General features: G+C 40.1%; 2 protein-coding genes across 4 annotated transcripts; both read right to left on the bottom strand.

Moving 5' to 3' along the window:
• Positions 1–1,126: 1,126 nt before the first annotated feature.
• uso1 (USO1 vesicle transport factor) lies at positions 1,127–16,327 on the bottom strand. 3 transcript variants are annotated; one of them, XM_068589207.1, is made up of 26 exons: positions 16,108–16,327; positions 14,567–14,653; positions 13,665–13,729; positions 13,459–13,535; positions 12,856–12,909; positions 11,811–11,911; positions 11,613–11,715; positions 11,386–11,441; positions 10,774–10,894; positions 10,449–10,627; positions 10,200–10,340; positions 10,017–10,105; positions 9,765–9,919; positions 9,181–9,386; positions 7,678–7,692; positions 6,203–6,313; positions 5,829–5,947; positions 5,142–5,323; positions 4,914–5,035; positions 4,652–4,790; positions 3,635–3,795; positions 3,152–3,208; positions 2,779–2,877; positions 2,582–2,686; positions 2,183–2,398; positions 1,127–1,580 (listed from the first exon to the last, which is right to left on the bottom strand). In XM_068589207.1, exons 1-26 carry the CDS (start codon positions 16,171–16,173, stop codon positions 1,506–1,508), a joined length of 2,901 nt encoding a protein of 966 aa, XP_068445308.1. In that variant the 5' UTR covers positions 16,174–16,327; the 3' UTR covers positions 1,127–1,505. The 3 variants fall into 3 exon arrangements, with proteins under 3 accessions (XP_068445308.1, XP_068445309.1, XP_068445310.1); XM_068589208.1 differs by lacking the exon at positions 7,678–7,692; XM_068589209.1 differs by lacking the exons at positions 7,678–7,692; positions 12,856–12,909.
• Positions 16,328–17,368: 1,041 nt separating this feature from the next.
• On the bottom strand, positions 17,369–27,533 carry g3bp2a (G3BP stress granule assembly factor 2a). The gene is made up of 13 exons (XM_068588800.1): positions 27,367–27,533; positions 25,293–25,411; positions 25,128–25,209; positions 24,500–24,673; positions 24,165–24,255; positions 23,924–24,029; positions 23,632–23,812; positions 23,410–23,502; positions 22,493–22,592; positions 22,343–22,402; positions 22,006–22,137; positions 21,778–21,896; positions 17,369–20,654 (listed from the first exon to the last, which is right to left on the bottom strand). The coding sequence occupies exons 2-13, from the start codon at positions 25,385–25,387 to the stop codon at positions 20,376–20,378; spliced, it is 1,512 nt and encodes a 503-aa protein (XP_068444901.1). The 5' UTR covers positions 25,388–25,411; positions 27,367–27,533; the 3' UTR covers positions 17,369–20,375.
• Positions 27,534–27,666: the final 133 nt, after the last annotated feature.

Genomic DNA, 27,666 nt, shown 5'->3' with positions numbered 1-27,666 from the left:
TCTAATTGCAGGTTTCTGTGTCTTTTTGTCAGCCTATAATTATCATGTATATTATCTGCTCATTAGTCACAAAAGGGCCATATATCATATCACAGATCTTGTACAGAACAAAGCTGAATGTGGCAGAAAGCATCAGAAGCTATCGGTGTGAAGGCGACCACACTGTCTCTGGTTCAAGTACGAGACCACCGTTGCATTTCTCTGCTTTGTTTCCTGTCGTCTCTTGTGTATCGCCGCCTAATAAAAGCAAACAAAAAATCCCTTAAGGTGGCGCTCAATGCTTTATACTTCACTTATATTCTGGTAAGATATTTCCTCTTTCCTGAAACCCGTGTTCCGTGTACTTGGTGTTTGTCTGGTTTTGTTATATAAGGAGACGACAGTATATGTTGATAAATAATATGTAGCACTATTTGTCAGGGTGAGATGCTGATCACTGGAATCCAACTTCGAAGCAAGAAAAAAAGGTGTGGCACACTGACTATATGCAAATTTTTTACAGATGCGTTTTAAAATGTTTATGACTCAGATTTTTCAGTGTTGTTTCTGGCGTGAACACATCTCAGAAATGTGTTTGGTAAAGCGAGGACATGACAACAGCAGATTGAAACATAGGCAAACATATGCGATAGATATTGACATACACATTATTGAGCCCTATATTCAGACATTAATGATCCTAAAAAACAAATACAAAAGTCTTATTGTGGATTTAGTAAAATTTAATTTATCTACAACTATCCCTCCGTTCAGGCATACAGACTGATAGATTATTTTTTTTTCATTTCAATGTGGCTCATAAACTGATAAGTTACACAATATCATACAGAAGCTTGGTTGCCAGTATTGGACAAAAAGTTGCAAAAATATCTTTTTTGTCTTTACATGTTTTCTGTCAGTGTTTTGCAGCATATTGAAGAGCGGTTAGATTGTGAAGTGAACGTGAAAGGGAACAACCGAGGGTTGAAAAGTGCAATACTCGAAACTGGAACCGATTCGGGCGAGAAGATGAGTTCTCTGTGCCGCACACAGTGACACGTTGCTGGAGAAGCATCATACGTCGTCTTTATGATATAATATCAAATCCGTTTACAGTTGCCTATTTGCTCATTCTTTTCCAGATGTCTTGTGTGTCAATATTAACCTAGTGTTTATTCTTACAAACTATATGACAATACATAACAATAAACACAAGACTGATAAAATCCATCACAAACTGACGGTAAAAAGTAGCAGAGATGAATGTACTGGCAATGATCAAATCTTTTTTGCTGTCACTGAAAACTAAACGGTTGGCAAGAAAGTCCAAATAATTAACATGTACACGTGATGTGACAAGAGGGTAAAGAAAAATGAACATAGCGTGGCAGCCAGAGAGAGAAACTGCATCAATATATTAGTCCTATTCTTCAGTTTCTCAGGTGTGTTTCTGCACAGTTTTTCTTGCCTGTCGTCAGACAAATATTCCCATTTTCTCTGGTTCTTTTCTTTCAGTCTTTCGTCCCTTAATCCTCGTCTTCATCCTCGTCGTAATCTTCGTCCGTCTGGTCCCGGCCGTCGAGATCGTCTTCATCGTCCACCTGCAAGGAAAGTGTCACAGTCTAACTAAAGCAAACACACACAACACACAGCTGAGTGGTCTTTGATGTTGTAAAGCTTACTACTCGAGTCATCTCTACGGCCCAAAACTACCACCACAGGTGCCTGGTTAAATTGGGAGCAGATTTAAGATTACTAAGCACTTCACAGTCTAGTCTGAATGAGTGAATATGGTGGATTGAGTGGCTTTTAAACTCAAGCTGCTTGGTTAAAATAAACTAAGTTTTATCAGTTAGAGTGTTTCTTTTGTGAAACCAGCCACAATAATTTGTGAAGGGACATCTATCAAAAAACAGCTGGACTTGCTAATATTTGATTTTGGTGGCAAAGGCAACTAAACCTCATCAAAGTGGAGGTGAGTGTGTGAGGTAAGCTGCCTCTGAACTGTAACTATTACAATTGTAAATGATTGTCTTCTTGTGGCTAATAGCAGCTCTTTTTGTTTTGCACATTAATCATTTAGCTTGTTACATTTGAAATACCATCTATGAAACCTCCATGCTCCACAAGTTTGGAGCACTTGAAACACGAGTACCACCAGAGTTAAGAGCCCTGATGATAAATGATAACCATGATTGTCTACCGTCTCTCCCAGGTCTTTGAGTTTCTTTTTGAGGTTGTGGATCTTCTGGTCCTGGTCTGCAAGCAGCATCAGCAGGTCGTCCTGCTCCTTCTTGGAGTCTTGCACCTCCGTTTGCAGCTTCGCTTTCTCCGTCTGCAGGATGGCCACCGTGCTGGTGGCTGCAGCCAGCTGCTGTTCCATCTCTGCCCGGCTCTCTGACAAACTCTTTGCCTCCTCCTGGAAACCAAAGTAGAAGACGGAGAGGACGGAGGAGGAAGAGACAGAATAATCCATTAACACAAATACCCGGGGGAAAAAAATAATGTATAAATACATAATTCAAAGAAGTCACAGACAAGTAGTGTGTAAATATTGGCGGTAAATCAGGGGGATGTGATGCTTTACAGATATTCTACACACCTTGAGTCTCTCCGCCTCAGTCGTCTGTGCTGCCAGTCTGCTCTCTACTTCAGCCATTTTGGCAGCGTCTACTGAGCCGTCGCCGCTAGAGAGTGCCTCTGAGGACTGAGACAAACCAGTGGGAGGTTGATTTATTTAGTATCCATCAAGAACAATGCGATATATTTGGCACAAAAATATATTTGCATAATAATTACCCCAGCTTCAGCTCTTCTGAGCAGTTCCTGTCTCTCTGCCTTCATCTGGTTGATTTCTGCCGACTGGTACTGGACCTGACTCCTCAGACCCTCCAGCTCCTGCAACAAGCAAAACAACACTTTAAATGCAGGTAAAATGTAGAACAATTACCTGAAAATATGAACAAAAATCTGAAAGTCTTCAATAAATAAATGGGCTTTTGGGACAGAAGGTGGGGAAGTCTAAAAGTATTAACAGGCCGACCAATTATGTCGACTTGTCTTGTCATGGGATTTGTTGACGAGAAAAGAAATAAAGAATAATGCCAGCCTCAACCTTTACACATATATTCCTTGTTCATTAAAGATGAAAGGAGAAATGTATTTATCCTACCTTGAGCAATTCTGTGTCGGCTGATCCTCCTTCTGAACTTTCTGCTGTGTCTGACTTCTACATACAGAGAAAATAAAACGCATTAGTAATGCACCATAATGTCATTTTCACTGTGACAAGACTCAAGTAAAACTCTACATCCAGTTTAAATCGGAGGATTATATTCAGATTAACCCCGCAACGAACGACTATTTCCACTGACCATAGTTCAGATGTCAAAGTGTTCCTGAGCAAGACACTTAACCTCTAGCTGCTCCCCGGGCGCCTCTCAAGGCTGCCCGTTGCTCCTTAACCAAGAATGCAGAGACGAATTTCCCCAAAGGGATTAATAAAGCATGTTTCTTTTTCCTTTCTTTTCCGTTCGGGAAGCGCTCCCAAGGGAGTCACGTGTTGCGTCTGGAGGAGTATGTGTCATTCATCCTTCAAAGCTCCACTTGAAGCTTACAACAAACAAACAAACACTGTGCACAGATGTCCACTAACCAGGGCGTCGATGAGTGCATCTTTGTCACTGAGTTGTGTCTGGAGGAGAGCCTGCTGCTTGCGGAGCTCCTCCAGCTCCTCTCGGAGCTGCGTGAGCTCCTCCGTCTGCAGCCCGTTCACCTGAGAGCCTTCTCCTTGGCTGCTGGAATGGCTCTCCTTACCTGAAGTCATTCATTATTGTTAAGATGAGGTAATGTCATAGAAATGATGATGTTTCCCCTCTATTGACAAATGCACACGTATTAACTAAACAAATAATTCAAAAACAGTTACTGTGAATGATAAAAGTTTGAATAAATCTGATAATCGATCAGCCTGGACGATTGATCAGTGTGGCTTAGTGAGTTATAACATTAAGGGGAGAGTTTAGCTTGTTTTAACTCTCTCATTGTTTTTACAGTAAAGTATGTTGAAAGCTTTTTGGTAATACAAACAGTCAGCCATTAAGATAACACTTCCCTCACTATCTTAAACGCTTTAGGCGAGGTGTTGAACGAAGACAGGGAAGTGAGCCACATGAGCATTTAAATAAATCCAGCTTAACCACATAACCTTAATATAGATTTGGAGGAAAATTACTTTTGAAACGGTTTATCTTCTGCATCCAAATGATTGCACTGATTCCTGGTTTGAGTTTTTGTATTAGTTATACATACACATTCTCTTGAGTTAGATAAAAAAACAGAAAAGGGGAAAATAGCTATTGAGACCAAAACTGCTTTAAAGTTGGGCATTTTAACAAGGAGGTCTTACGATTGAGCCTCAAGTGGCTATTCGATGAAATGCTACTTTTGGCTAAATTTTTCAGAGGTTGTCGCTGTCAACTTCTTTAAAACCTGCTCGAGTTGCCTCTGTTCTAAAACTATCATCAACAGGCAACGTGGCCAAAATTATGAAAACATGACCAGAGTTGTTGAAAATAAATACATAAATCACACAAATATAAATATACTATATACTTTGCCAAATTCACTATTGTTCATTCATAATCTTTTACACCCAATGAGGCGAACCCACCTAATTTCAGCTTGAGGATGTTGTACTGATCCTTGTGCTGCTGGATCTGGGACAGCTGCTGGGTGACTGTCGTCTGCATCTGCTCATTTTGAGACAACGAGGACGCCACCTGCTCCTTCAGCTCCTGGATCTGAGCATCCTGAAGATCGCATAAGCAAAATTTGAAAGAAGTCAAAGGAAGAGAACATTGAATATATAAATAACATGAAATACACAGAAATGAAAAATAAAGCACATGCACAACAAGTTTGTTGTTGTTTACCTGTTCTCGGATCAGCTCTTTGTACTGAGTTACAATGTTGTCATGTTGTTCTAATGTCTTCTTCACCTCCTCTTCCTTCTTCTCCTCCTCATTGGATTTGTGAACGGCTTTAGTGATCACACCTGTTTAGAGTAGCCAGTAAAATAATGAATGAAAAACAACATTTATTTTGCAACGGCCATGAAAAATGTACAATTAAATGATGTGGCAGATTTTTCTCCGACTGACCCTCCAGTTCTTTGACCAGCTTGGTGAACTCGTGGTCGAACAGCATCTGCTCCGGAGACGGGAAGACCGGCTGCGGCTTCTGAGCCGCCCGCGAGTACAGCTCATGTTTGGTGATGAAGCCCAGCTTCTCTACAAAGTTTTCCTTTCCAATCCGCTTCTCAATTAGCTGCTTTAGTTTGTCTCTAAGGAGAACAGAGAGAACAAGTTTTTTTAAATATTTCAGTCGCCTGATCTTTTATTTGCTTTATCAAGTTAGGGGAAGAAAATAATAACATTAAGTAAAAGAGCAACATGCAGTAATAGTGGGAATTAAAAGAGGAAAAGGTGTTAACGTGTGTGCTTTCAGTGAAGTTGTCCCAGAGTGTGGTTGAATCCAAATTGACTTAAGTTATTTGTAACCATCTTCTTGTTATAAAACCAAGTCCTACACACTCAAAAGCCGGTTTCCACAACAGAACTGCATGTAATTTGTGAGATTCTCATAGTGCTTCTGTTTATATCGTACATATCAAACCGTGTTCCCACTCTAAAGCTTCAGTCATTCCACATTCAGCAACTAAAAACAGCCGTACGTGATACGCGGTACAACTGCAAGTGAACTGGGGCGTGAGAATAATAAAACGACAGTTTCACAGTTCTCGTGGATGTGTTTGAGGTATTTTCAAGATTTGTGTGAACCGCACTTACTTGGTGTAGTTTTCCAGCGAGTTGTCATTGTAATAGATGCAGATGCCGAGTAGCAGCGCACACAGGCCCTGCACCAGCCGTTCATCCTCTCCCAAGTTCTCTGAGATCTGAGCGGTCAGCTGCAGGAGTCACAGCGAGTTAAGGAGCCAGTTTCACACTTAGAAACATGAAAGTGACGCACGTTGGTATATAGCACACAGCCGTCTATCTGAAAGAGGATTTAACTGAATTGCTCAAAAGTTACTCATTGAAAATGAAAATATAGGATTCGTCCAAGAGCAGTAAGAAGAATATTGAGAACCAGTTTGTTTACTAATCACAGACATTTATTGTCATGAAGTTGGTGGATGGCTTGTAGGCTGCTTCAAGGATACAAAGGGAACGTTTTCCTGATTGTGTAGAAAGTGAGTGACAGCGATCGGACAGTTGTTGATCCACGTACATAGCAGCATGAGGAGGCCAACCCTGGTCTGCACTTTACTGCCCTGGAGAGGAACAAGGAAGAAAACAAAACAAATGTCAACGTGTGCTTTTTGAGCCGCAGTAGAAGCTGCTGACAGGAGTCCAAATGAAATATTCTAGATATACCAAAATATTTCACTTTGGGCAATTAGAGAATTAAGATATGTATATAAAAAGGCACATGATCCGAACCACGGTCAGAAAGGCTCATCATATTTTAATTAAGTCCAGATTGGGTCATTAGTTAAGCAACATTTCTAATTTTCACAAGAAATTCAACATTATGTCTAACAATGTATGAAATTCAAGTCTAAAGTATGCAGATAAAATAAGTCAAATATTCTCCTTATCGTGACATGGATGATTTACCAATCAACAAAAATGAGAAAGTGGTTAAATAAACTCAACGCTTAATTGGGAGCACTTCAATCAGATCAACCATTAGTAGTTAATAAGGTTATCACAAACAAAAAACACAGACAGTCAAAATTAACACAACTCGTAAAAAAAAGGGTTTGGTATGCTGTATAAAGAAATCAAAGTCTGTAAGAAATCTTTATCTATACCCTCATCCTTCAAGTTCTCCACAATTTTCAATTATTTTGTTGTTTGCAATTTCAATTCTGCAAATGGTTAATGACTTCAAGAAAAGTATCATTAAAATGTAATTGAAAATGTTACTGTATATTTTAGCTATCAGCACATGCAAAACCCACTCAATGTTCTTTTCACGAATGAAAAAGTAACTGCAATAATTATAAAGAGGAATTTAAAAAAAATACTCATGCATTGCCACGAAAAACAGCTTTGAGAAACAGATAAGAGGTTTCGGATTTGCAGCAGACCTCATCGTTGATTTGATTACGTTCTTTAAAAAAAAGTCTACTTCCCATTTATAGGAAACGTATGCCAGTAAGTATGTTTCAAATAATTTATCTCAATCAGTTGTAGAAAAAACTAAAGCTGATTTTCATGAAGTTGGAATGCAAAATAATCAAAATGAATACCGATTAAAACCCAGTGCAGAGGCAAATGTAATCTGTTAACTCTGCACTTTTGGTTAAAAGGTGCTCAATGCGAAATTCAGAGCATATCTATTCCCTCCAAACAAGCTGCCGGCCGAGCCGCCATGAGCTCGATTGTGGGGCACCTTCATATGCACTAAAAGGTGCTTTCTTCACATATCAAATAGTTGTTTGCTGCTCTCTAAATACTCTGAATATCGTGTAGAGAACCTTTGAATAAGCTGGTGCATTAACACTTAATGCACACCATGCTTTAGGAAGAGCAGACCTCTGTCCTGTAGTGATTTATTGAAAACTGACATGACGACAGTGTGGGGAAAAACTTATCAGCATTACAAACTACAAAAACGTACAAAAATCACCTTTTCAGATTTAGTCTCCAAATGTGACGTAATGCAAAAAATGAAGAGGAAAAAAAATGTATTAATTGAACACGCAGGTGGGTGATTGTAGTAAAACTACAGTGTTTAAATCAAATCAACAGTTTAAATCAAAAGACTCAAGCAATAAAAACTCATGGATCGTTCCAACTAGTCTTCTCCCAGTTGGATTGACTGGAAATCCCTTAAAATGACAAAGTCCGAAAGGTAACCTTTGAAATGTCTGAACCCCCTTCAGTCTCTTCTTTCAACATAAAAGGAGCAATAGTTATATTCCGGGCTCCTTCTGGATGTCTGTGCTCCTCACCAAGCCTACAGTCTCATTATTAGTGAAGCTTCACCTTTGGGGTCAGCGTCTTCCTTATAGTCCAGTAAAAACCTGCACTTCTCCTCCCAACATCTCTTGATGTCCTGTTTTCACTCAGACTCTGTCACTTTCCCAAATTACATTTCATTATCAGGAGTGAGTTGCAATGATCTCCGCTTTTACCGAGTGCCAACGACTCTTTCTTCAAGCTTTTTCCCCATCAGTACTTTTCCTGGCTGAACTTGACAAAGTAACGTAGGTGCACAGGACCGTGATCCAGTTTCCCTGATCCAGACTTGCTCTCCTCACTTGAGATCAAGCTAGCCGAAAGCAAGAAGTTTGTCAACAGAGCGTAGGAAGTTTCACCGAGAAGGGTCACAGTTGTTCATACATTTTAGCTGACTGACAAAGACTTCCATTGAAGAATCTATGTGTAAAAAACAAAATTAAAAAAGGGACACATGGTGGGAGTAATGCAAACTGAGTAACTCCCAGGAAAAATCTGAAATATATTTTATAACCACCAGTGAAAATTAAATAACCCACGTACAGTATAAACTATAAAAACTTCTTGCACCTGCACTGTGCATTCGTAAGTGCATGTAAAAAAGACAACCACACAAACAAGAGTGGAGCTCTCTCACTCAGACAGGAAAAGGCTCAAAAGCTGCTGCTAAGGCACACTTCCTGAAGTCACAGAGAAGCGCTTGCACCGCACACAGCTCAAAGCATGTGTTAGGGTGACAAAAAAATGCTACTACGTCCTTTTTCTCTGCACCTCTCTTGTGCAATTTCACACGATGAGAGCCACTAGAGCCTCCAAACCTGTGGGGAAGAGTGCACCCGTGTGTGTCACCCTAATGAGGAAGAATCTGGTCATAGCTATTAATTAGGACGAAAGAGGAGGTCAGTAAAGAGTTAAAAGGGAAGCAAGATCCCCAAACATGTGCGCTAACGAGACGTCCACTACAGATGCCAAGCAAACATAACCAGCAGAGGTGCCGCCCAAACACTCACAGCACACATTACTCACCCGCCGGACGATCTTATCTCCCTGCAAAACCACAATAACTTCTGTATTCAATTTGCCAAAAACATCCTTCCTACCAAGGCACACAAGACCTGTGAACATCTTAATTCTTTCATTCTAGCAGCTACGTCGCACTGTATTATCCTACCTGGGAAAGGATGTTGGTGCACTGCTGCAGCAGGGAGACGGGGGGCTTTCCCAGGCTGGTGGCCAGTTGGACCCTCAGCAGCTGTTCCTTCTGAGTGAGGTTGTCTTGCAGGGAGTGAGCCAAGGCCACAGCGGCACACCAGTTGGACAGAGAGTCTACTGAGAAAAGGCCTCCGCACAGCAGCTGGCCCGCTGAGATGGAATTGGCTAACGGGGAAAAAAATGTGAATGAGTCAGTGAGTGAATGAATAGTTGTAAATATATAAAAGCTGATTCTTCAGTTTCATGACAATTTATTTTTCACCTTTACCTGTGAGCAAGATGCTTCTCCGACATTCAAAAGTGGTGCCATTTTCTAAATTGTTTTTTTTTTTTTCGTGCGTTACATATCTGCCCATCAGTGTTTTTAAATGTGTTGAACCCAAGACAAATTCTCTAATAACATAAAATGTAGTTACTCTAAAATCGTGCTGTATAGAAAGCTGTTTGAAAACGGCTTTTAGATCTGTTTGTACAAGAGAAACTTTTGTAGAAACATTATTCCTGATGATGCCACTTATAAGTTCTCCATTTGGTGTAACTGACCATCAATGGTGGAGGGCAGCAGCGTAGCCACAATCTCCCCCTGTCCCTTCTGGTTTTTGTACAGGAAACACTGGAAACAGTAGAGGACAGCACAGCGAAGGACAAACGGTTGTCTCTCGTTCACCATGGACATGAGAAGCACCACAATGGCCGGTCTATGGACAAAAGAAGGAGAGAGACCAGAAAGAAAGGCCGATCAGTTTCCTATCAGATAGATATAGGCGGTGTCATGTCTTGGTTCACTGGTCTCACCTCGGTGGGTTTGACGGAGCATTAACAGATGCAAAGTAGTCCTGGTTGACCTGTGAGCCTCTGATGACCTCCGATACAGTGTTGATGGTCTGAAGAAAAAAAAAGATCCAGAAAACAGCTTGAATGCAATAGGTTTCAAAAGGAGCAAAGCCGTTCTCGTCGGGTAGTATTTTCTGTCATTACCTCAGTGAGGATATCAGCAGGCACACCGGTGGCCATGAGGATGGTGCACAGCTGCTGCAGCAGGCCACACTGGTACATGGACTTCTGACAGCTGGCTGTTGCTCCAGGAGAGTTCACAGGTGACACCATGACTCGCACCAACTGGGAACAGAAGATTGTGCAAGATTACAGCAAAAACAGCTTTTTGATCCGCTTGTTCAATTAGTAAATACTTGAAAGCGACGCTTCAGCGTGACTGTTCTGCGTCACCTGCAGCATGAGGTGGAGGTTGGTGACCTTCTGTGCAGACCAGCCAGAGTTATCATCACCAATTTCAAACCAGGGCTTCATTCTCTGAATGTAGGAGCCCTCTTTGAAGAAGTTCTGATTGGAGCTGTTGTTCTTAAGCAGGTTGAGCAGCAGCAACAAACAGTCCTCCACCACAATACCTGCAAAAGGGGAAAAAGGATCCGCATTAAAGCACGTCCCACATAAAAACATAATAATCTGATCATTTTAAGGAAGTAAAGAAAAATGATTGTATTCACATCTTTAGCGACAATTCTGTACTTAAGATAAGAGCATTTTCTTTTACCTCCATCGCTGCTACCCTCTTCTGTGATGATATCGAGAAGACGCTCAAATGCGTTTTCAAATGCTACAATTTTCTGAATGGCAGCATTGCTTTTGGTCAGCTGTTGAAGCAACAGCAAGCCCTGTTGGAAGCGATGAATAAAAAACAGGTTGTCATGCATCTGACTAGAGCTGTCCAACAAAATCAGCCCTTATTTATGCGACCAGTGAAATTAAATACGATCTAGAAAGTCAGTTTGAGTAACAAATCTGTACGTTTTAAGGCGTCTCAAACGCTAAAACGAGTCAGTCTTCCATAACACTACGTACATAAGACATTTACAATTGTGGAAATTGTAATTATTTAATCTTTTGTTGCAAGGTACGTGAGGTAAACAGTACACATGTAATAATTCCATTACAGCTAAATTCACCGTGAATATGTGGTGCATCTACATGAGCGGTCAACACAGCGCCTTGCTGGATGAAGTCACATACCGCTGCACAGAAAACTGAGCTGTAACAACTTTTTTAATAACCAACTGACTAACATCATCAAAATTATTGAGAGCTATGCCTTTTTTTACACTGTGCTAAAGTTGGTCTGAACTTGACAGCAGAGACAAGTACTCACATCGTTGCGAATTACTTCTCTAGAGTCTGCCAATAGGTCCATCAATCTGGAAACACCTGAGAATGAAAATAAAAACAGCTGTTAAAAACTGGTGGAGAACCCCTTAATGACAAACCAACTCAACTTTTTGTGTGAATTGTTCAGCTGATGCGGACATAAAACTGAGGGCGAGTAAACCACAGACACTACAAGACAAGTTTGATCAGATGTGGAGAGGAGAAGCTCACCCATGGGGCTGACCAGAATGATACCCTGGACTGGGACACCCTGGTTTTTAAGGAGAACAGTCAACAGCTTCACCCCAGGCCAACGAACATGGAAGTCAAACTCCTAAAAGACAATTAATGTATAAATAAATCAGGCAGTTGTTTTGACAAACATATTAATATAGAAGTCTTCCCACTGGAGCAGAAACAGTTCACTACCTCCAACAGAGTGAGAAGGAGAGTCACATGTTCAGGATCCTGAACAAACTGGTCTGTGAACTGGGCACCCAGGTCATCCGACTGCTTTTGAGCGGTCTCATCTGTGAAGGAGATTGAAAACTGAAAGTAAATATTACAGCACGAGTCTGTTGCAGGAACCAGTTGGTTTGTTTCATAGCAATCAGCCTGAGTTGGGGAGCAGTACAAATTGGATCTGAAACTTCTCAAAAAAGTTCCCAGAGTCTTTATCCCTGGTGGGTTTTTTGTTATTGAATCATGACTTTATATTTGAAGCCATTCAAAAAATGTGCACATGCTCAGGGTGATACTTAGGAACATGCCTTCTGGGAACAGAAAAGGGTGACACAGATGAAGGGACAGCTGCAAGGATGGGTGAACAGGGTGAGCTCAGTAGTGTGGAATACACAGTGAATATGGGATGAGCTGGGTTTCAAAAGTGACAAACACCTCCACGCTGAGACCAAGAGCATACCTACCTAGTAATCTGATCATAACTTGAAGGGGTTAACTTTAAAGAAAAACACCTGCACAGTTTGAGATGTATTTCTTTGTGTTTTGATGTATACATAAGATTTGCCAACTTTGCTCCCGTTTGTGATCACGACTTTATAAAATCAATGCAGGTTGAAATGTGACTTTGAAGAAAAGCTTTTGTGGCGTCATTAACAATTCACAGAGCTTAAGACAATAAAAAAAGATACTAGATACTATTACAGGAGAGGAGTTATGATTTTTTTTCTTTGTAATTTGGGTGAACGGTTACCAGGCAAAACAACAGAAGAAAAACTAAACTACAACATATGATTTCACCACAAGAGTGCAAAGACAATCAGGTATTAAAATGTGAGGGAAACAAAGGAGGAATGAGACAAACCGACAGAAGTTAAGGGATGTGACAGTATTAGTAAAGCATTCACCACCCAAACAGCTTCCAGTCACTTCTCCAGTGCCAACTGCTTTTAGTGAAGTTAGTTCAATAGCAGTACTAGAACTAGGGCAGGGATAGCTTGGTTTCAGTACTGACCAGGCATGGAAATATTCTTATGCTTCGCTGAAGCAGAGATAGGTGTTACTGCGTCTGCAAGGGCAGGAGGGAGATGGAGTTTAAAGCCTCGCCCAAAAGCTGCCATTTCAACCACTGAAGAAGTGTAGAATCAGCTGACTGATTCTTGTGAAGATATGCCATGACAACAACCAAAACAGCCTAGAATATGATCAGCTATTTACAATACGTGTACTGCATGAGGTGTAAACAAATCAAGTATGGTGCTCTTTTTCCACAACCCAACCAAAAACAACGTATGATTTGAAAGTGCTGATTGTAGTTAGTGGGGTGGCATCATGCAGTCAAAGAGTTTTACCTTCTGATTCATCTGTAGCATTAAAACATGGAAGACAAAAAAAAGAGACGAGAACCTTTATAACACGCAGTCATTGTCAGTGCATTGGAGGGGAATGCAAAATCACTGACGTCCACTTGACATGAATTTACCTCAATTAAACATGCAAAACAAAACCATCGCTCATCCACTGTTCAAAGTAGCCATATAATGAAGATAAATTATCTTGAAACATCTAATTGAAGGTGAATTTCAGATGTTCTAGTAATTGTGGGAGCGTCTAATACCTTGCTCTTCCTCCTCATCGTTGCAGAGGATGTTGTATAGTGTGTCCAAAGCATAGCCAAGGATTTCAGAGTCAGACCTGTTTGGGTAGCAGGAAGAAGGGTGTTAACAAAATACAGGTTTTATTTTTACTTGAGACAAACTAAAACACAAAGCTCTTTTTGAGACAACATGAACAAACAAAAACACAAATACAACATCAACATACCTGTCAGTTTGCAGTATGTTAATCAAGTGATCCATCGCCTGTGTGCCAACTTCCAAGCGATATTTCTACAAAAGATAAGACGTAGGGAAGGCAAGTTTATTTGAAAAGCACCACTAAACAACAACGCAAGTAGAAGTGTTGCATATAAGAGATATTAAAAATAGAAGCAAGGCAGTACAAATATAAAAACATTAACATATATTCTTCTGTTTCATAGTTGTTGTTTTTTAAAGGCGGGCTATTGAACAGTCCAGAGGCAAGTAAAGTGACTTAAAAGAATGTTTTTCTGGTGGTAAAATATGCTGTATGAACCAAAAACAATACGATAAATGATCCACTGTTGACAGGACAAGAAATAAAAAAGGAATTTTTAATCCGTGTTGCCAAGGTAGCATTTTGTACTGTTTATCAAATACAGGAAGTTAACACATCCGTGTCTGTGTTTTTGACCAGCACATCACCAGTGCATGTTAATGTGCAACCCTGTGTCACTTAAACCCCTTATTCATGCCTGATAAACTCATTACTCATGGTTGACGTGGCAGACTGAAACAAACCTGGCCATAAACTAAACTGAGAGGTGGCTTTTCAGAGGTTTATGTGAATGCTGAGTTTATTTTAATCAGCAGAGTTTGACAAATAGGAGCTTTATCCATGACAGTGTAACCGAGGAGAAGTCGTTCACAAATGTCCCAATTCACAAAGTGATGTTAATACAGAGCAAGAGGAATATTAAACATCCTATTAAAATAGTTTCAGCGAAAAACTGAACATTGTAAGCTTCATGAAGTTATGATTATTTAGATTGCATTTAATAAGCCAAGTATACCTAATAAACTGGCAAATACATAGATTTTTACTGCAACTGTTTCCAATAACTGCACATTTATACTTTACTGTACCTTAGAGAGAGACTTAAGAGCCCGGACTGCATCTCTGCGGTCTTCTAGGAGAGTCGATGAGGCGACTCGGTCACACAACTTGTGGATCTGTCAAAATAAGAATCATTATTTCTTTGTTATGCCTCATATACGGTAAATTCAAGAGAAGATATCTGTATTTACATGTCCTAATAGTTGGGGTATTTTTAACATGGTCACTACGGATATTCAACCAGTAACATTGTTTTAATTTAAGAAGTCTATGTTCCGACTTTCTCTCTGGAAAAGAGCAGGAAACTTCAAATCACAGTCAACACTATACCGCGGAATGGGACAAGCATCAAGTGAGAATACAGTAAACTGACTGCAAAAAAAACAAATAAAGAATCAAAAAGAAGAAAAGAAACACGCTGCCTCTCTGAACAGCCATTACAGAAATGTCTACAGAAAAAGATCTGCAGCTATTGCACTCCTGCAATGCTATGCATGCATCACATATGCTGCTGCGCATTAAAAATGGTTATTGTTCTATACTGGGATTACAGTATACCCTATGAAGATTCAGGATAGGACCCTTGCATGTATTTAATATCTCTGGGTGTTGAACAACACAGGCCCATTGAAGAAGTCACCTTGGACTTTGGATGATGATGGTCCATTTTCACAATTTTATAGACTAACCATTTAATTGAGATGACAATTAGCAACAAACGTAACCATGAGCTGTCAGACTACATTACAGTGCACAGCAAGAACAAGGCCTATTTTGTATGTGATACCAATGTCCTTTAGTTTAAGGGGCCTATCCTATTTATGTTCCCATGGCCCTGTATATTAATGTCACCTTAATATGACACATTTAGGAAACATTTCAAAAAGGTGTTGTGTTCTTAGCAATGTATGTTTTTCTATGTCAAATGTTGAAACCACCCACCTACTGCTTGTAGCCTACTGACAGTCCTTGAAACCTGCGACCTCAATTATGTGGAAAAGATGGGTTTGCTTGTTGTTTCATTAAACGTTGATGTCGCTCAGTAACGTCACGGATTTTGTACCATTCGAAGTGCATCTGAAACGTCCACCTTCCTTCATTCGTCTGCCATTAGACCAGAGGAGAAAACTCTCACGATGTTTAGCTATATCAATAACAATAGGGAACATATGGATGACCGCTCATCCCAAATACTGGATGTAAATATATGTAGCTACTCCATTGCTATTTGAAAATACATTTATTATGGACAGTTAATCCTCCTAAAAGTCATTATAGTCTGTCTTTCATTCATTCATTCCATCTCAGCAAGTCGCAGATAAAGCAGCTGGTATGTCAGCCAAGTGACAGATGAGCTACATTAGCTAACTAATGAGCTTCCTGACGAGCTCGTTGCTCTTATTTAGGGAGGCCCGAGCCTCATTCTGGTTGTTTTATAGAGATACAAACAACCGTCAGTGTGTGAATACACGTGTATATGTTATTTTTATTGGTGTGTGGTCTCAGTTTGGCAGGTACACCTTGTGGTGGCAGTGCTAGCTAGCCTCAGCTAGCCGGAGTAGCTTCCTACCGTCTCCGCTCCGGAGGGCTGCGGCCCGGCTGCCTGTCCGCCCATCACCCCTCTGAAGAAGTTCATCTCGCCGCCGTAAACAACGCGTCTCTCCTCCCGAAAGAAGCCTCGGACTCCCCCCTCAGTGTTCCGTGTGTAAACTAAGCGAATAGAAAACGAGAAAAACTACACAATGATGATTTTTTTTTCACTGTGTACACTGGCTGGTCGACCCCGGAACACAAATGTAAGGGCACTGCGCATGCGCGCAGACGTGGCGCTACGTGGCTGATCAGGACACGATTCAGTTCACTTATTTAAAGGGCAAGAAAAGTCATTGATTACGGCGTGTGTGAAATATGCGCAAAAAAATGAATACTAGTTCGTACACTTGTCGATTAGATTAGTGGTATCGTAATCCATCATCATAGCAAGCACAAGAAAGGTGTTGTGCTTACTATGATAATAGATTACGATACTGAGAAAAACATAGAAAATATTGGAAACATGACCACAGTGTCCTCAACTTTATCAACAGCCCCGATGGCATCTGCCATATCTACTCGAAGGACCGGTTACTTATTGTTCAGCTTTACCTGTTTTTTCACTCACAGGGCCAACGCTCTGGGCTGGGCTATGACGGTTTCTCTGCGAACTTTGTTTCTCCACACTCAATTCACCACAAGACAAGCTGATTCATGCACACTCAGTAATTAAAGTAATTGAGATCATGTTGATAAAATGATACAATCCTGTGTGATTATATACATGCATACATTAACTGCATTGAATACAGTGTTATACAACACCTGACACAAATTAACACTCCACTAGGTTAAGAGAGGTCACGAGAAACAAGCTACGCAATAACCAGATCAGCCCGCTAAACACCCCTATATTTCAAAGTTTGTAACACAGAACTTGAATGATTAATTTGTAGTCTCCAAATTCCAAAAACTAGGATTGTATCAGGACTTGACAAAGCTTGTCCAAAGTTTACAGACGGAGTAGAACTACTCCTGACAATTGAACTGTTCTTGGTCTGTGTCTGTTTGTGGAGTGCCCCTTAAATTATAAATAACATGAGTGTAACACTTCAAAACAAAAATCAGGTTATAAACAAAACTTCAGCTTTCAAAGCTGCGCCACAACACAACTCTTATACTACAGAACTTGCCGGAAACAAGTGCGGAGTTGTTCATTTTGGCAACCTCAACGTCTACCAATAGCTTGTCATTTCAATTATCATTTAAGAAGGAACCTGTAAACATGACAAACGGTATGAGTGGTGCTGATATCAGTAGTTTATTGTATGTTAAGTCCAACACATTCAAAATAGAGAGGAAAAAAGAACAAAACTAAAAAAGATTCTCCACCTGCAACACTTTTTTTTACTAGCAACAAGTAAAGGGTAAACACCGTAAAATTAAGATGGCAGCCAACTGTTTACCACACCTGCTAAAGCCAAGAAGGAACTTCTATTTCCATTCAAACGGGACTGGAATGATTCACAATGAGGATCCACTCAAATTAACTTTCCGGGAAAAGTCATTTTCAGCTTCTTTTTTTCTTCTTCTCCTATTGAAGATCTTAAAAGGTTTGGTTTGGAAAAAGGATGGGAGGGTTGAAAACCTCGGTGAAAAAGAAGAACTATCAAACTCTAAATTTATATACTCAAAACATCTTGCCACCATTACAATGTGAAAAACACAAATTGGTCTGAAAGCATGATGGCTCTTCTTCGTCACCCTCTTCATTGACCATTGCTGTAAAAAGTATGATTGCAGTCAAGTGCTTTAGGTAAGCAATTACCGGACAAATAAACATTCGGGGTAGAGGTACCAATCAGAAACTGTCTGTTAAAAACACTCAAGGATCAAAGAGCTGTATTTTTTTTCTGTAATATTAGGTCAAAGACTGATGGTAACAAATTAAGGTCTCTATTGAAAACTAATCTGAAAATATTTAATCTCTACAAAGAGCGACAGCTGAGCATTACTGTGGAAAACTACATTAAAATACCATGTCTGTACATCAAATTGTTTAAACGGCAAGAGAGCAAATATTTCATGCGGAAACAAGATGAGCACTTAATTTGTCTTTTTACTGCCAGATGAGGAATTTGGTGAGTCTGTGTTCAAAATTACAGATCGTCCCAGAAATGTTGTAAATAGTGCAATACCACCAGCCAAGGAAGACCTCATTAGTAGATTTATCCGGAAAAATGCTACATTGATTTCACTTCCCATTTCAGTGCAAGATAAAAAAAATTAAAAAAAATTAAAAAAAATAGATCTCACAATTTCCTTTTCAGCTGAAACCAAACAGTCTTCCCTCCCTACCAAGTAGTGAAAGAAAATGCATTTAGAGGACAAAAGAGACGACTAGTATGGCATTCAAATTCATTCAAATCAGACTTGCCTTGAATGAAGAAGGAAAAAAATGAACACAAGTAAGCACAATGAATAATCAGCATATGAAAATACAAATGCATAAACGGCTAGAAAAGTGAGCACAATTGTTTGCTAGTCGGTAGACTGGAACTATGGCCAGCCCACCCACACAGATCTTTACAAAAAATTGTTTGCTGAGAAAAGAACAGTCTGACAACTTTTGAGTCCAGGGATTAACCAAAGTGCTACCATGAGTCTCAAAAACGATATGGTCCGACTGACAAGTATCAACGGAATCTGAATCACATAGAGACATTTTCCGTTTTCCAAACTGCAAACCTTCGTCCAGTGAAATCGTTGTGTGGAGCCGTGACTTGTTAAACCAAAAGGAGCAAGCATTTTCCCCCAATAGCTTTAATGTACCTTTTTTTTAAGGAAGGAGGAGGCGGGTGGGGAGGGGGGGGGGGTGTTCTTCAAATATACCTCTTAACCATTTAACAACAGAACTGGAGGCACCTATTGTCTCTACAAAACCCAGAACAGACACAATACAAAACAAATGTACAAAACTCACAGCAGCTCATCTTAGGTAGTAAAACTGTATGGAAAAATGAAATATGCAACTGAAGAAAATAAAAGTTACCTAAAACGTGTGAATACTGCAATTTACTTTTCTATCTGATCCCAAAAACAATAGTTCAAAATGAGCAGCTCCATAACAGAACTGCTTTACTCTAGTAAGACTGGAAAAGGTGAAATAGAAGGCACCACTCATGCTTTTATCAAGTTGAGAAAATAAAAATATACACAGAAAACAAAACATACAGTAAACTATGATTTCTGCTGTACATTTATTCTGTTACTCTGCACTTAAGAGAGGAAGGGAGGGAAGAGGGAGAGGTGTCGTCCATCCCAGTTTTGTGGTCTAGCTGGCAGGAAAAAACAAAAAGAAAAACAAGCTTTGAATCAAAAGAATAAAAACTGAGCGAGCCGCCATCATTACCACCACTCTTCTATTGTTCGACTTTGTTACTTGTGTATCCTTTGTCCCGCCACTCATTTGGTGAAAGTCCAGGATTTTTTTTATTTGATTTATAAATGAGGAAAAATATAATGTAGATTTGCTCGTCATCTTGTCCATCCAGCAGTAATTGAAGCTTCTTTTGGGTCAAAAGTGTGAAAAGTACATTGGTCACAGCAGACAGGCTGTGAGCGAGGCCTGCCCCGGAAAGTCGTATCGCTTGAGACAAAACAGGTCTCTCCAGCTGCGGTCCAAGCATGGATGTCAATGTAATACGACAAAAGTACCCATTAGTGCATATTGATGAGTGCATTATGCAATTTTGAAGCAGTGGTCTCTCAAAAAGGAAAAAGTAAAAAGGCAAGCTTTTCCCCTGGAACTGCACAAATTTTGCATCTCACTCTTTCCAACAGTAACGGGCAGAAAACTACCATATAAAATGTGCAATAGAGGGATTTCGTGAAGCAGCGCCCCAGTTAAGTCAAGGCATATAATCTCTTTTCCAAATGATGGGCTGTATTATCGTAGTTAAAAGTCTTATCAGTCCCTCCTAATGTGGCAGATTACTCCTGGTTGGTTTGCCTTTTTTTCCACAAATTTACAAATTAAAGTTTGTGAATTCTTGAGATACCCGAAAAGGATGCTCAGCTCACAACTAATAAGCGCATTTTTTTGTTTGCTTATTTTGTTTTGTCTATTTCACAAACAAAGGTTGACAGGCTGTGTCACATTCCAAAGCAAAGAGGGAACAAAAAAATAAAAAAATAAAACAAAAACCAATATATACGTTCATACATGAAGATTTCTTTTCGTTAACGAGAACGGTTGAAGATGAAGAACCCGGTACTACTTCCACACTGCAGGTGGTGCTCTTCTCAGCGGCGCTGGGTTGTGAAGCGACCCTCTCCTTGGCCACCAGAGCCTCTTCCGGCACCCATGCCAGGTTTAGGGGCCATGCCGCCTCGAGGTGGTGGTCCCCTCCCGTCACGTTCTCGCATCATTCCACTTCCCACGATGCCTCTGGAACCTCCGGGGCCTCGGTCGTTGCGCCTCATGTCCCGGCGCTCATCTCCACCACGGGTTTCTCGTTCACGCACCGCCCTCGTCTTCTTCTCCTCTACATTCAGACGCACCTCGCCTCGAAACATGATCGGCTGCAGAGAGAAAAGCCCCATCAATTTGGGAGAAACGAGAACAAAATAGTACCCCAACCACCCAAATACATTTCACAGCCCACATCACTCAATGGTTTGCACATCCAAGTTTGTCAATCTGTCCCAGAGACCATTTAAGCACTGCTGTGTCACACTGGTCCGGTCTGATCTGACCCGACAAGTTCTCTGTTGATCCGGGTCAAACTACTTTATTTCAAGGCCGTTGTCAGATTGACTTTAGCCCAGCATGAAAAAAGCAGCCCCTCATTCATTTAAATTAGGCCAGTTTGGTGTCGCAGTGGGGGTAAAAACACAAAGACCTTACACAGAAGTTAATCTTGGCTAAAGTTTTCTTTTGCTGCAATTAAAATGTCATATATCAACACTGTGTTGATAAATCAAATACATGCAAGCACACACACACACACCGGTGGTGATTTTGTAAAACTCGATTGTCACAACAAACAAGACAAAGTCTAGTTATTCACATATCAAAACACCCAGATTATTTTCGAGCAGTTACTTTGAATAGTGGCTTTAAATTTTTTTTTAAAAATCTTAAGAATGGATCACTTTGCGAGGTAGATTACCATTTTTGCAGAACATTTTAAATTACTTGGACAAAACACAGCCACCTCATTCATATCAATGAGACCAGTTTTTACCACAGGTTAAGACGAAAGTGTTGAGTTGATTTTACAAAAGCTTAACTGTTGCCACAGCAGGCATTGATGAATGCACCGTGATAGCCAATTAAACAAGTTCAATCAAATGTTATATTTTGAATACTTTGACAGGTGTACAGAAGCATTGTGCCAATTTACTCTTTTGGAGAAACTTGCTAGTAATAGTTTTCCAGGCTTGGAATATAACTTAAGTCAGTGGAGCAAGACAGCGCCTTGCGTTTATTTTTAAACTCAATGCTATAGTTGGTCTGACCATAGCCTCAGATAACCTTCACTTACAGGACAATGTGAAATTACATATACATTATAACAGACAAAGGCTTTTGGTATTTCCTGTGTGTTTTTCCTCCCTACTGGGTCACATTGTAGGAATGTGTATCACCAAACCACCACCAATGGAAAGTGGGTAAATAAATGTCAATACATGCCCCTTCTACCTTGGCTCCCAGGATTCTTTGCACCGGCTCAGCCTCGTCAAAGACCACAAATCCAAAGTTGGGCAGCTTTCCACCAACTCCCTTGGTGTTGATCCGCAGCTCCACAACAGTTCCATATGCTACAAGAAAAAACAAAAAGTATAATTAAACTAATATTTATTTACACTGAATTTACACAGCATAGAAAATGTATTAACAAAGTGTTCCTTTTTTTTTGCAGAAACATACTCATGAAGAAGTCTTTGAGCTCGCTCTCATCAATGTCATGTGGGAGGTTGCCAACAAAAAGCTGGTGACTATCTGGGAATCGGACAATCCGCCTGTTGTCAATGTCTCCAGCGTCACCCTCTCCCCGGCCACCTGGACGTCAGAACACCACATCAGATCAGTTTATATGCATAATCTGCATCAAAATCCAAGAAAGCTAAATCCACTGCGTCGAGAAAGTAAAACTCATACCACCAGTAGGATGACAATGACTAGATTAATGTTCTCACCAAGTGGTAAAAGAAAATGAAAAAAAAATATAGATTAATTTAAATGTGACTGAAATGATCCCATTTACCTTTGTTAACAAAACTCAAGTGTGGTTTCCCCGTTTGTGACTCCGAAGGTGCAACACCATCTAATAGTGACAGAGGTCAAATTTAACAAGTGGAAAAAGGAAAGACAAAAGAACTAAACCCTTAATATGAGGAACGAGTATTCGTATTACCAGGCCTGGGACCTCGCTGAGTAAAGGCTGGTCTGTCGCGTGTGCGCTGGTCTCTGGACCGAAGAGGTGTCTGTGTCTCCGTCTTTGCTTCAACTCTGGACTGTGGGGAGGAGAGCCCACAAAAAAGACCATATCAACCATACATCCTGTGCATCAATGCTTTTATATAGTGTGCCAATAATCTGTTATTGTCACCCCACTTGAGCAAGCCATGTGTTTTAGTTTTAAGTATCTCAAAGCACTTAGCTGCCGTTAAAATTGCTTTGAGAAATCAAAACAACTTTTTGAATACATTTTTTTCCCTGCCCCTTTACCCATATTTTATGAGGGAAATCATACATTTGCATAACATATAGCGCCATAAACTGAAATTCTGCTGTAGGTTGAGGGTTTAATTAAAATGCATGACTACTCTCCTCAGCCACTCCATATTTCACTCGTCTATACGTCAATTTGTGCCAACAACTTAAAACACTTAAGGGTGCCTCTGCTTAGTCCAACATTTGTTGTCGTAATACACCACAGTCTGTAAATGCCCATCCTTACTAAAGTTAGGTTTTAGCAAAAGTCAATTAAAATGTATTTTGTTTCTCAAGTCGGCCATCTCTTGAACAAGATCCCATGTTTAAAGAGGTAGGGTTGAGCAATATGACCATATAGTATACAACAACCGTACTAGTTGTTGGCCCAAAACCTCTGCACAACAGAAGCGTTGCAAAAATGAACCAGCACACAGTTCTGTCAAAAGGGGCTCCAAGGACAAACTTTATCTACTGCTGCCGTTGACCACCACCATCATCTTTAATGCATTGCATGATGGAAAAAAGTACTGTGATAGTTTCTTATATTTTGAACCATTTCTCACGTGCTCTTAGACTTTTTTCTTTTTTTTTTTTAAATTCTCAATGGTACGTTACCTGTGAGCTTGGAGCTTTAACAACATGGGGTGAGATTCCAGAGGAGGCGACTGGAGGAAGGTTTTTACTGGTCACCGAGGCCCACGAGAAAGTCTGAAAAAAAAAACAAAAAAAACACGGTTAACAGCAATATATACTCAACACCTTACTCTAACATTAATAGGTGCATCTTCAGGGATGTTAACCACTGACAAGTAAACCTCAGCGGTACATTGGGCTTACCTTGGGAGGCTCCTGGGTGTTTGGTGGGGACTCCACAGGGGCCGGTGACGGTGCCTTCTCCTCCATTTCTTCTAGAACCTTCTCATCTACATCCGGCTTTATCTCCTCTACTTTGGGCTCGGGTTCAGGCTCCGGCTCGGGTTCTGGAGCCGGCTCCTCCATAGGCTCCTCAACTCCATTACTACAGATTACAAATCAGGATGTGGTCACTTGCATAGATAAAAGGGTAAATTGGCAAAATTGCACAAATCTATATATATTTTTTTTTAGATATGATGATGTTTTAGCATACGCGACAGGGTGAGGTTCATAATAAGTGGTGCTGTTGGGGCTTTCTTGAAGTGGCTCAGGGGATGCCTGCCTCTCCTCTTGCTCCTCTTCAACTTCCTCCTCAGATTCTAAATTTGAGAAAGAAAAACAATTTGTCAATTATTTGAATTATCACCCTCACATTTAACCACAGAAACATGAAAAAAAAAAATCTTTAAAAAAAAAAAAAAGAGGTCTGTTTGGTGTATTTGTTGATATCTTACCTTCATCAAGCTCAGCTTCAGAGTCTCCAAAAACCTCATCCTCGTAACGGAAAATGTCATTGTGGACGTAGAACTTGTTTGCCACAGAACCCTAAGTAAATGAGTCATGCAAACAGTGTCCCATTAAAGAAATTAAAGCCATCTACTTTGAAATTGAAGGACCATAAAATGTATTTTGCGACTCAATTATTGATGTGGAAATAATTTCACTATATCAAGAGTAACCGATACTATTTTTGTTCAAAATTTAAATTTCTCGTCATTAAGCCAGAAAACTATTTGCCATTGTAATATCATCACTCAACCTTAAGAGTACGAGGTAGAGCGGTACTCACTTCGGGAGCAAGCACGAACGTTTGCATAAACTTCCTCATTGGCTGACCATTGTTTGACAGTTCTCCCAGGACTTGCACCACCACTCCATCACTCAGTGTGGCATGGGCATCCACATGCCTGATCTTTGTGTGGCACTCACTGAACTGCAGGGACATGACCTTCTTGTGGATTTCCTAAGAGATGCAGAGACAAGTGGAGAACCAGAAAAATTAATTTAAAAAAATTAAAGTCAAAAAATAAATAAAATGTAATCAAAAGATATTTTCATGCTAAAAAATCTGAATCCTATTCATGTCAAGAATTTGGCAGTTAGCAACAATCTGAGGTCAGCCATCGTGTTTACTTTCACATTCGTTACTCGACTCAACCACTTAAGCAAGGCGACGACTCCATTTTGGTCAGAGTCAAATCAACATACACCGTATATGAAAGAAAAAAATGTCAACATTTCATACGATTTGATATTCCTGTCAACATTGTTTCTTCCTTTCTAAAATGGTGCCAATTATTAATTTATTTCCCAAGAAACAAGATAAGCCATGTTATTCCTTTGCCACAATTAATAATATTGTACCATACACTTATTACAGTGTAAATCACCTATTATTATTAGGCCATTGAACCTACCGCTTGCCCATACACCGCCTCCACCAGTTTCCCATTCGGGTCAAGTCCACCATGAACATAGGAAGAGTTCCTCCCATAAAACCTAATGGCATAAAAAAGGAAGGTTAAACAGCATAAGCAAAATCTATAAACTTTGCCTCTTCCACATCCAATTTTGATAGTTACCTGTGCAGAAAATCTGGTGCCTTGTTTAAGAGTGTGTAATACTGCCTCACAAACTCCCGCCCTACAAGCAGGGGACTTGGCTTCTCCATCACCATTTCTTTGGTAAACAATATTAAGTGCTGAAACAGAAAAAAAACAGGTCATTAATTGCCATAATGACAAGTAAAAATGACACACATGCACACACACTTAAAAACAAAAAAAACAATGCAGTCTAGCAATCTTTGCTGCAGTCTTTGCTTTCAACAAACACTATTTTCACAAAAGGTTAAAGAGTCTTTAATAAAATGATTTTGTTTTTTCATTAGACGTTGATTGGACTTGTTGGTCATTTTGGAGGCTAAAGTGTATGGTGCTGATGAATTGCATTGCATTATATTGAGGAGGTTTCCAAGATTGAATCTTAATACATTTTAAACTGGTGTAACAATACAACTCAAGTGCACCATATTAACTACATAAAAATACTACATGAAGAAGAAACACTTTCCTAACCAATTTGAACAAAACATTTGAACTTTCGTAAAGGTTAACTTTGCTGCAAAGCTTTTGTCTAAGACTGTAGTAATTGGCTATGCATCCATAACGAATTGGTCACAGAGTGTAAGACATGACTTGAAAAATAAGCTTAGTGTCAGTTAGACCGCCAACGTTGTCTGAAATATTTGACGTCAAGCAATTTCAAGGAAGACCATTTTAGTAGTAGTGAACGTTTGTTGTAGCTCAGGTAAACAGATTGAGTAGCAAGTAACGTTACAGGAAGTACAAAGGTCAATCACATCTCCTTTTAGGAACAACATTTCACTTTGTGGTCTCATTAAGGCCATGTTTTATCAGATCCACATCAATTATATAGCAGAAGAAAGGCAGCAGACTGTTAAGCTAGCTGGCTAACACACTAGCTATCGCGAACACACAACTGCGCCATCACGTTCATCCAATGAGACAAAGAGGGAAACCGGCTGTAGATTAAAAAAAGGGAAGCGATCGATGCAGGTGTACAAGTTTGGCATCTAGTAGAACAAACTTCACTACAATTAGATCCCACCTTTAAACAGTATATCGTACATCACATATGAGTTACACACATGCGTCCCTTTGTAGATAGGTGGCCTACTGTACGAGTTAGGCCTTTCATGTCAATGCTAACAACATTTGGGCAATTCTCACATTTGTCGCAAATGACAGATTCACATTTTGTAGTTTAGCTTACTGTCCTATCAATTGCGCACCTCCACCGTAAGCTAGGTCAACGTTTTATAGACTACAAAAACAAGGGAAGGAGTGCACACTCTGAACTACTGGCCTCTTTGCTGTCAACCAAAATGCTAACGTTAGCCCGGCAAACTGAAAAGCAATGCAAAGCTTGCGACATGCTAGTTGGTTAGCTATCATTAGCGTGAGCTAACTTGTGGCGTCGTCGCTTTTCTTCAGTTTAGGTTTAAATTAGCAGAATAAACATATTTAAAAAAAATACAGTTATTGTCGATAAGCACAGAAAATTGACACCTGACAAAATTTAATTTGCTGTGCTATCACACAGTCACAACTTGCACGCTGATTGCAAGCGGGGTAAAACCACCAAGGCGACATAACGTTGAGCCCGGCGATAGCCATTGTAACTGCACCAATAAACTATATCCATGGCACGCCAGGGAGGCTCCACAATTGACAGACTACCATTTTCCAGATCAACTGAATCACATTCGATACAACTCGTAAGGGGTACGAAGTTGCCTGAAACTTTAAAATAAATTACCCCGAACTTATATCGACTGTCAAACCATTATCAATGAAACAATTTCATTGCTATGCTAGCTCAAAGAAAACAAAGGAAGGCAGATTTGACTCATTTAATTGACATTCGTGGTCTCTAACTAAATATCTAACGTGGGCCGCTTGTACAATAGCGGGATGCCGGAATAGATGGCAACGTTGTCCGATCACCTCCAGTCTAGCGAACGGTCGTGGTTTCGACTAACGTCAGACAATGCAGCGAGCTAACGTTGGCTCGTACAGTTAACGTTAGCTTGTCAACTGCCGTGTAGCTTAGCTTTAGAGGAGGCTCACTTACCGTATGAAAGACCTATCTATGTAGACAGAATTATGTTTAATAAATATCTACCAGTAACCGACTGTAAACTGTTGTGAAAAGTCCCAGGGGTAATAGTGATATTTTCCTCGCTTCACTAACTAACAGTGTATGATCTCTGCTGTCCCAGAGATTGCAGATTTAAAGTGATAGGTTCTATTTATTGTTTTACCCCTGCAATCTGGGGCAGGGAACCCCCCTCACAGAGAGTCAGCCAATGGACTGTTTACACTAGGCAACATAAATTATGACGACAGACAAATAATCCCGCCTCCCAAACTT

The sequence above is a fragment of the Clinocottus analis genome, unplaced genomic scaffold (genome assembly GCF_023055335.1).
Source record: "Clinocottus analis isolate CAN_PGR_092001 unplaced genomic scaffold, fCliAna1.0.p SCAF_22, whole genome shotgun sequence".
NCBI classification, from domain to species: Eukaryota; Metazoa; Chordata; class Actinopteri; order Perciformes; family Cottidae; genus Clinocottus; species Clinocottus analis.
Note: the sequence above shows the minus strand (reverse complement) of the source record. Positions and strands in the feature narration are given on the sequence as shown.

Coding starts and splice junctions, on each gene's coding strand:
- uso1 (XM_068589207.1), bottom strand. CDS start 16,173: ATGAACTTCTTCAGAGGGGTGATGGGCGGACAGGCAGCCGGGCCGCAG. Junction 13,536..13,664: donor AACATACTGCAAACTGACAG/GTATGTTGATGT, acceptor CTACCCAAACAG/GTCTGACTCTGAAATCCTTG. Junction 11,912..12,855: donor TAAGAATATTTCCATGCCTG/GTCAGTACTGAA, acceptor TCTCCTTCACAG/ATGAGACCGCTCAAAAGCAG.
- g3bp2a (XM_068588800.1), bottom strand. CDS start 25,387: ATGGTGATGGAGAAGCCAAGTCCCCTGCTTGTAGGGCGGGAGTTTGTG. Junction 24,674..25,127: donor AGGCGGTGTATGGGCAAGCG/GTAGGTTCAATG, acceptor TGCATCTCTTAG/GAAATCCACAAGAAGGTCAT. Junction 24,256..24,499: donor CGTTCGTGCTTGCTCCCGAA/GTGAGTACCGCT, acceptor TCATTTACTTAG/GGTTCTGTGGCAAACAAGTT.